The sequence below is a fragment of the Heterocephalus glaber genome, unplaced genomic scaffold, assembly GCF_053883595.1.
Source record: "Heterocephalus glaber isolate CG9 unplaced genomic scaffold, H.glaber_assembly_v1.0 deba00001615, whole genome shotgun sequence".
Taxonomy (NCBI): domain Eukaryota; kingdom Metazoa; phylum Chordata; class Mammalia; order Rodentia; family Bathyergidae; genus Heterocephalus; species Heterocephalus glaber.
In genome coordinates this window covers 1,300,953-1,310,415 of record NW_028258386.1, presented here as the reverse complement: position 1 = coordinate 1,310,415, position 9,463 = coordinate 1,300,953, and the positions used below count along the sequence as shown (strand labels likewise).

Below are 9,463 nucleotides of genomic sequence, written 5' to 3'. Positions count from 1 at the left end.
ATGCAGCAATAAACAGAAAGAATTTACTGATAGCATCTACAACATGGATGAACCTCGACATTATTTGAGTAAAAAAGAAATTCGACACAAAATAGTGCACACTCTGTGATTGCATTTATCTGGACTCTTCTAGAACATGTGCACATAAACTAGGGTGATGAGTTCAGATCAGCATTGCCTGAGGCAGAAGGTGGGCAAGGCGTGACTGCAAAGGGGTACAGGGGGACTCTCTGACTTAGTGAAATTGTTCCCCGTCTTAGTCCCGGGCGGTAGTTACCCAGCTGTACATCTTATCACAACTCATTGTGTACTTAAAACTGGTGCCTTTTACTGTGAATAGATGAGACCTCAATAAAGTTTATTTTTTTTTTTTTTGAAACAGGGTCTCATTTTGTAGTTCAGGCTAGCCTTGAACTCACTTTGTGGACCAGGCTGACTTTAAACTTGCAGTGATCCTCCTGCCCCAGCCTCTGAAGTGCTGGGATTGCAGGCGTGTGCCACCATGCCTGCTCAAAACTGATTTTTTTAAAAGAAAAAAATTACAAAGCTGAAAGTCTAACTGGAATGACATCATTTATACTCTGAGAGGCATTTCTACAGCTTTTAAAAACTAGTAATTATTTTTGGTGGTACTGGGGATTGAATTTGGCCTCCCACATACTAAGCAAGCTCTTCCCCCCAGCTCCTCCCCTGCCACTCCCTGTAGCTTCAGATACTTGGCCGGTGGCCTACTGCTTCTGCAGCCTGCTCTCCACCTCTGCGCTCCAGATCCCTTGTACTCAATGCTGCCGTACACCCTCGCTCGGGTGCTCAGAAGCTCCTTCACCTCCCCGTGTGCAAGCCAAGCCCATAGTCTTCCCTGTGTCCACCCTGTATCTTAATAAATGGTGCCACCAACTTTATCTTTTTGAGATAGGGTCTTGCTATGTAGTCCTCCAACTTCCAGTGATCCTCCTGCCTCAGCCTCCAGAGTGCTGGGATTACAGGTGGGCACCATCACACACACACCAATTTTGCATGGCATTTTCTTCCTCTCTAAGCACGTGTCTACATCATGACCAGCTGTGGTTCACTTTTCCCTGAACACTTGTCTCCACCATGGAAGATCTTTCTTCTCTACTGCCGACTGCCCTAGTCCCTAAGGTGCCAGGTCCAACCAAAGCTGACCTGGGCACTCTTTTCATGGCCAGGAGGTCGATTTTGAAATGTTAACTCCACCATATCCTCTCCCACTGCCTGACGCCTTTCCCTGGGGGGCTTCCAGTTTCCCTTGCAGCCCGGCCTAATCCCCAGCTCCTCCGGCCCACCCACACCACCCCTCAGCCTGGCGCGGGCCTCCCTGGCTCCTGGATAGGGCCAGCTTCATTCCGGGTCTGGGCTCAGGCCATGCCCTCCCTCTCCCCTCCCTCTCCCCTCCCTCTCCTCCCAACCTGGTCCTCGGGACTAATTTTTCCCATTTCAACCCAAATATCCCTCCTTGGACCGTTGCACACTTAATGAAATCTATTAGCCACTCGCACGACACCACACTTCCTTCACACTCTCCCTCTCTTTCACCAGCATTTAACTCTGTAATCGCTCTTTATATTTTTAGATAATGTTTGGATTAATCAACTGATCAACCAAGCACTTACACCCGTGAATGGCATCACCTGTGCACCCATTGACAGGCAGACGCCCTGCCCAATGCGCTTCTAGGCCTCGCCCAGTCTGCCCCGCCCCACGCGGGTTCTGCCACTTTATCCAATCACGTGCTGAGCTGGCAGCCGCAGCTATATAAAAGGCTTCAGGTCCACGCCCAGTGCAGTTCAGTTCCTGCAGAGCTCCTGGTTGAACGTCTGGACCTGCTTAGTCTCCTTTCTTCGGCTTGGTATCAGCCACACCTTCGACCCTGCTGACTTCCTCAGACTTTCAACCCCTCGGGCCTCTTTTCTAGAAGGTTTGCTTGGCAGTGGCTCTGATTATCAGAGTTCCAGAGCCAGCTGCAAAGAACACAGCGAGGAAATCAGGTACGCCTGGGGGTCACGGGTAGATCGGAAAGATCTGGCAAGGCACAAAATCCTCAGTGCCCTAGAAGTGCTGGGAAAACTGCACCTCAACCTGGTTCCTCTTTGAGGGATCATCCCTTCGCTTGGCCAAGGTTGACTCCTCTGACCTTTTCTTGTAGAAATTGGGACAAATTAGGCGCCGATCCTTTGGTCTTTCCCGTCCCAGTCTGCCCCTCCCTGAGCCTGTCCTTAGTTCTGCCCGCAGGGAGCCCAGGCCTGGGCGGCAGCCTGGTGCCCTCTCTGAACATGGCAGGGGCCAGGACTGTTGGCCTTGGGGAACAAAGGTGTGGCCTTAGCCCCCAGACTCAGCGCTCTCACCTCGTCTGTCCTGCAGTTACCCATGGAGGAGCAAAGGCCTCCGAAGCGGCCCCGCGCAGTGGCTCCTGATCCAGGTACTGTCACATGCCAGTCACTCTTTTTAGGTCTTTCCTGGTTTCTCCCTTTCATTTAGTACTAACTTACAGATCCACGTATGGTATGCTGTGACACAGCAGTTCTTCCCCTTCTTAACGTCGCACACCTTAGAGACAGCCTCTCCTGGTGTAAACAGGTCCTTTTAGCATCACTCCAATTCTTTCAGGTGCCCAGTATGATATTATGTTTTCTTGCATCTCAGACTTCATGTGCATCCACTGTCGGGTAGAGGAGTATCTAACTCTAGTCCACATATTGCTATCATGGTCATTACCACCGTTCATCTCACACACCCCACCCACTGCAGCCCCCACACACCTTCTACCCACATCACCCCTACAATTCTATTCAAAATGGAGCCATGCAGAATACTAGGGTTACATTTCCCTTCTTGCATGACTTAAAATTTCCAGGACTTGCCATCTATCTTGGGTTATTCTTTGCTTGCTTCTCATGAACTCATTCTCAAATTCTTCCTCAGTTGTTTGAAATCAAACACAAGCGCCCATCAATTTCACCTTCTCAGAGTCTTGCCCCTCACAGCTTCCCAGAGGTCGCCCCAGGTCACCCCTCACCATCATGGGAGAGTCCTTAGCCTCTCCTTTGGAATTTTATCCTATTCCCTATATCAGCTTTCTTTTTCTTTTTTATTTACTTTTTCTTTGGAGAAAGTCTTCCAATGACCTCCCAATAAAACATGCATTAAAAGGAAATTATTTAAGTGCTTGCATGTCTAAAAATGCCTTCATTCCAACCGCCCTCATTTCTAAGTGCTATTTGGGTAGTCAAAATGTATTTGGGGACTCCATTTCCCTGAAAATTTTGAAGACATTTTCTGTTATCTTCTAGATTTGAGTGTTGCTTTCGAGATGTCTGATTTTGGGGACATTCTGACTCCTGATCCTTTAGGTAGATCACTCTCTTCCTCTCCCCCCTCCTGTCCCTACCCCTTCCTGCTTTCCCCTACCGTCTCCTCTATCTCTCTCATTCTCTGTCATTTTGTCTCTCTAGAAATTTTCGAATCTTCCCTTGTCACTTGTACTCTGAAATTTTATAGTAATACACCTTGGTCATAATGTGCCTGTGGTTTTCTTATATTTCATTCCTCTTTCATCATTTTGGGGTTTTGGTCTCATTTTGGAAGATTTCCTCAACTTTATTCTCCAAAACTTCGATGGAGATTTTCATTTCTACTCTCATAATTTTAATTTCAAAAGGCTTTTTATTCCTGAATGTTCTTGTTAAAAGTATCCTATAATTGATTCATGGATATAATTTATTCTCTTATCTCTCTATAGATATTAATTATAGTTTGGGGGGAGTTTCATCTGCAGTATGAATGGTTTCCTCCAAACTGATTGACTGGCTTCCTGTCTCTTGTGTTGTCTTTCCTCTGATATTGTCTGGGGTCCTGAGGGTTTCTGAGCTTATGGGTGGGGCTTATTGACTGTGGCTTTCACAGAATTTATACAGTTGGGCTGTCAAGTGGGGGAGCACCTAGTGCCAGCTTCTTAGTAGTCTTAGATGACACGTGTTCCCCAGAAAAGAATCTGCAGATGATAAATGCCAGCTTTCATCGATAAAATTTCCAGATATGTGTCTGGTTCTGGGCTTTGAGTCATTTATCTCTGTGCAGAACACCACACTGTCTCCAGTGCTAGATCTGCACAGTACTTTTTGATCTATGATAAACCAAGTACCCTCACCTTGGTATTAAAATTTGACAGTCATTGCCAAATTGTTCTCTGAAACATTTTCCTTCATACATGGAGTGCTCTCAATCTTTTAATCTTTGCCATTTTGATTAGATACATAACAATGTCCTAATGTTTTCTTTAATTTGAATTACTACATGTGAATTTAAGCATCTTAGATATAGTTCAGCCCTTTGGTTTCCCTGTTATGGATTGCTTGTGATTGTTCCTTGTTATTTCCTTTTATTGGCTTGTTGTCTTATTGTTTTGTTGTTGTTGTTTATTTGTTTATTTGTTAATTTGGTTTTTGATACAGGGTCTTGCTAGGTAGCCCAGGCTGGCCTTGAATTTGCCAAGATCCTCCTGCCTCAACTTCCCAAGTGCTGGGATTACAGGCATGTGCCACCACACCTGGTTCTATTTTACCTGTTTTAAATGCTCTTTGCATTTCTGGGGTTTATTAGTTCAGGTTTTCTTCACCAATTAAGGGCATTCTCCCCATTGCCAACTCCTGGAATTGTATCTGAGCCAAGAAAGGATAGGGTGTTTTATATAGTGTCATGCAATTGGGCAGAGTGCTCCAGTCCTTGGTCCACACAGCCATCCCGATTCTTTTGTTTGTGCTGGTGCATGATCATCAGTTCATGCAGGTCCCTCTGATCCCTCTATGCCCTGTTGCAAGGCCCCTCCCAGACCAGTCTTCTACTCACTCGTGTCATTCTTGGTTGCTCTGCAGCCACAGTGAACTGGAGGTGAAGTAGGGAAGGGCAGATGTAAATGGCTGTAAAGGTCACGAGTCATTTCTAACTGCTGAATAAGGCGTGAACTTTCCCTGTCCTTGGTCTCCCAGGGCTGATTTTTGAGGTTTCCAGTCCTCAAACAGTTTTATGTATACTGTCTTTCCTGAGTTCCAAGACTCTTTGAAGCTCCAAGTACAGGGATGCCTCCTGTCCCCTATCTGTCTCTTTCTGCCATCCCCTGATTGCAATGGGGTCAGAGGCCTGCTGCAGGACTACTAACATGTCACAAATGATGTGGCCACCACAGAGCACCTGTGGGGTCCCAACCCTCACCTCCCGATGCTGGCGAGACTGACTAGGTTGTAGATTAAGAATCCACACGAGTTTGCATTTTCCTACCCAGGAACTGGAGAAAAGCTCGCTCATCAGATGGTCTCATCTGGTCTGGTGTTTTGGGTAATGATTTCAGAGAAAGTGCTATGATAATATTCTGTTTGTTCCACTGTAACGGATCTACTTGAGATTCTCAATTACTCCCGAGTCTTCCTGCAGCCTCCCCGTGGTGGCTCCCCAACCTGCTGCTGAAAATCCTACCCCTTCTCTGTATGGCTCCAGCTCACTGGTCCTCTTCCTCCCCAGCGTTCCCACTGCATCGTTGCCTCCTTTCTATCTCTGCTCCCACTGCCTTTCCTTAACTTCCCCAAATCTCCTCTAGATGCCTGCAGCCTTCCCACTCCTGGCTGCCAAGCATGCCTGCTGCCTGCTGCCCTCTGACTCCCACACTTCACTTTCTGAAACCCAACTGTCATGGCCTTGCTCCCTCAGAATCTCTCAGTCATTCCTTCCACCACAGGACCAAGCAGGACTGGCTGAAAGGCATCTTTATGAGCCTCCCCTCCTACCATTTTAAGCTTCTCCAATTCTGGAAGAATGCTGTTCCCCTTAAGGTCCAGGCTGATGTCTACTCCTCCATCCATACTCCTGGGCCTCCTCCTGCCAGCATGTTTCAGAGGCTGCCTCAGCCCAACACTGGTCTAAGCACTTTGCTTGCCATAATGGCCTTATAATGACCCAAGAGTTGCATGTCATGGTACTGATTCATGAAAAAGGAGCCCAAGGCCAAGAGCCATGTATCTGAAATCCCAAGCATTCCTAGTATAGACACAGTGCTCCCTTGGCCTGGCACCCCCTGACCTAGCATGACCCATTGGCATCGTTGCAGTATCTCTCCTGCTGACGTGTAGGGCAGGGATGCCACACCATTATTCTGAATCAATCTCTAGCCAACTCCAGCTCCGATTTGCTCATCATCACTGTGAGGCCTGGAATACCCACATGACAAGGTTACTGGGGGAATGTGATGAAGCACTGGCTGATGGGAAGTCCTGTCCAGAAGGGCCCTGGGCAGACAGGGCCCTGGGCAGACAGGGCCCTGGGATTGCTTCAAGTGCCCTGGTCCTGCCCCTTCCCCTGCTGGCAGAGGACCCTGGGCTATCCCCTTGCCCTGCTTCTGCCCTGCCTTCCCCAAAGGCTTCCAGGACAAAGCCCCTTCTCTCTTCTTACCCTCTCTTCCTCTCTTCAGCCTCAGATGGGGACCTCAGGGAGTCAGACTATCCTGGTGTGGAACCTGAAGACCCAGGTGAAGCAGATGGCCCAGTGGAGCCAGGACAACCTGAGAAACCCATTGCTTATGTGAACCCCATGAGATGCGAGGTCCCTGTCCATGCAGAGCCAGCTGAACCTGCACAAAGAGGCCGCATCCGGAGAAGACCCCGGCAAACAGGGAGAGCTCACACTCGGAGACAGAGTCGGAGAGCAGGAAGGCGTAGCCGCTGGGAGACAGACTCCCAGGAGCAGCTAGAAGAATCTCAGGAGCAGCTAGAAGAATCTCAGGAACTAGATGTGCATGGACAGGTGGATGACCAGGAAGAGCCAAGCCATGTGGATGTGGAAGCCAGGTGGACCCCACCCTTCTCCTTCATCACAGCACCTACAGTCCATGAAGACGAGGTGTCAGGGCATAGATCCCACCCAACCCAGGTAGCAGGGGAAATCCGGGAGCCGTCCCCTGTCTCAGGGTACTGGGCTGTCTTGGGAAGGCAGATTTCAGCCATCTATCCCTGCATAGGCTTCATCCCACTGCTCGGCTCCTCGCTGCACTTCATGGAGACCTCCTTCGGCACCCACGTGTTCGGAGTCCCTGTGTTCTTCACCAACATCGCACGCTGACCTGTCACCTGCTTCAGCTTCCTTCCCTCCTGCTTGGGACTGTGTGTAATACTGCTCCCTCCTCGCTCAGAACCAAGGAGAGAATCAATCCCATTTCTGCTCCACACCTCCCTGCCTGTACCTAGCAGTGCCTTCCTGTTGTTGGCTCCAAACCCTCCTCCAGGATCCCAACAACACCTGCCAGCTGCTTCCAAAGCCCCTCCTGGCTATGTTTTATCTACGCACACATATATTTAGTTCCTCAGGGCTTGTTAAAATAAATCAGCAGTCTCCTCTTGTCCTCCTTCCAGGCACGTTTTTTCCTACCCGATATGTACAACCACCAAATGTTTTTCAAAAAGACATCAGGAAAGAGGGGGAAAAAAAGGAAAAAGTGACACTCAAGGAAATAAACCTAATAGAATATTCAGGAAAGTGGACTTTTACAAGAATATAATTAATACCCTCAGAGAGAAATGGAATGATCTATCCTTGAGATGGTAGCGTGTGGTACATAAAAAAGCCAATTACAGAGACTAGGGATGAGAAACAAGGTTGTTACAATACAAAATTATGTGGATGGTTTGAGTCACAGATTGGATGGGGCTGAAGAACAAATCAGTAAAATAGATGTTTGGGCAGAGGGAGGCCCCGGAATGTAGCAAAAGATGTGACAGATGAGTTCCACTGAAAGCAGTTCTGAAAGAAAGGCTAGCTAACACAGGAGAATCTGAACATTTGGATGAGAGCAACATATGAAGAAATCACGGCCACTTATTCCCCCAAGTGAAAGACATACATCATTAGCAAGATATGAGAATAACACAAATCTGGAAGTATGAAACATGATGGCGAGAAATTTCCAAAGGCAGCCTGAGAGATGAGCCCCACAAGGAAAGCTCAGATTCGCACTGGACTTTGCCGAGCAGCGTTGGTGAGTTTGAGAAGCCACGGGGCAACATCCTCAGAGCTTTGAAGGGAGCTGACTCTGAACAGAGAATTCTGTAACTTGGACACATTTTTGGGGTGGGGAGGGAGGCAGGAAGTGTCTGCCCAAGATGGAGGCCACAGGATGGGAGGAAGGACTTAGAAAGGAAAAGGGAAAAGCTCGAATCCAAAGCATGAATTTTCCCCGAACTTGCAGCACACAACTTTTAATAAATGAGGTAATAAAAGCCCCTTATGGTCTTAGTCCATTTTTCTGTTGTGATATCACTAAGTACTGCAGCCTGGGTGGTTTATAAGGAATAGAAGCTTATTGGGCTCACAGTTCAGAGAATCCAAGAGCACTGGTGCAACCTTCCTGTTCTATGGGGAAATGTTATAGGGCGTCACATGCCAGCTGAAGCCAGCTGGCCGGTGTGAGCTTGCTTCAACAAAGCCACTCCCTTGGTAACTCATCAACCCACCAATCTGAGAATGGATTAATCCACTCATAAAGGGAGATCTCTCCTGATCCTCCCAAAGGTTCCACCACTCAACACTGCTACCTTGGGAACCAAGTTTCCAACACATGATCCCTGGGGACACCTTCATGGCGCTGCACCGATCAAACTGTTTGGAGTCTGAAGTTGTTACCTGCACTGAAAGCACAGATCATGTGATTCAGTTGGGAAAAACAAACATCAGCACAAAAAACAGAACCTGGGAGGAGAAAGTGGGCTGCAAGGAGAACCAGGGAAATAGTAGTGTATTATTAAGTCTAAATTAGTGTGATTGTGGAAGAAAGATGAATAATCTGGAATTAAGTGTCAGAACACTTGGACTGAGACATCTGGGGTGTGTCGAGCCCAGAAGGGCTCAAAGTTAAGAGTTCTTATCTAGTTCCTGGAGACAATATAGATGCTCAGTGTGAAAGAGCAGCAACCGACATTTTTAAGTTTAAGTATGGGTTCTCACTGGGAACCACTAAATGAGTCAAAATAGAATGTAAAATTTGAAACAGATTGAGGAAAGAGTGGATCAAAGAAAATTTGATGAATCAAACAAAAGGCATGGGGGGTTAATGGGAACAAGGAGAAAGCAGGAGAGAGTAAAAATGTTAAATGGAGAATAAATAATTTGACAGTGGCCTCCTTGGCTTCCTCCTGGCTTCAATGGGAATATTTTAAATGTTTTACTGTTAAGTAGGATGCTTGCTGTAGCTCTTCGTAGATATGTTTGATCAGGTTGAGGAAGTTACCCTCTTAAAAGGTGTATTATGAATTGGATTTTGTACTTTGTGAAGTAGGCTTTTGACCAGCTGATTTTTAATTTGTAAGAGAAAAATCACAAAAAATGAAGAGAATTTTTCCCACCATCATTTTTTTCTTGTGTATTCAACTATATCTCCTTAACCGAAAACCTCTGGTTTTTGTTG

The 9,463-nt window shown here is 47.2% G+C and overlaps 1 protein-coding gene across 1 annotated transcript; it reads left to right on the top strand.

The window, feature by feature from the left end:
* The first annotated feature begins 1,817 nt into the window (after nucleotides 1-1,817).
* Nucleotides 1,818-8,517, top strand: Prr20g (proline rich 20G). Its single transcript, XM_004872359.4, has 3 exons — nucleotides 1,818-2,009; nucleotides 2,383-2,440; nucleotides 6,479-8,517. Exons 2-3 carry the CDS (start codon nucleotides 2,389-2,391, stop codon nucleotides 7,123-7,125), a joined length of 699 nt encoding a protein of 232 aa, XP_004872416.3. The 5' UTR covers nucleotides 1,818-2,009; nucleotides 2,383-2,388; the 3' UTR covers nucleotides 7,126-8,517.
* Nucleotides 8,518-9,463: the final 946 nt, after the last annotated feature.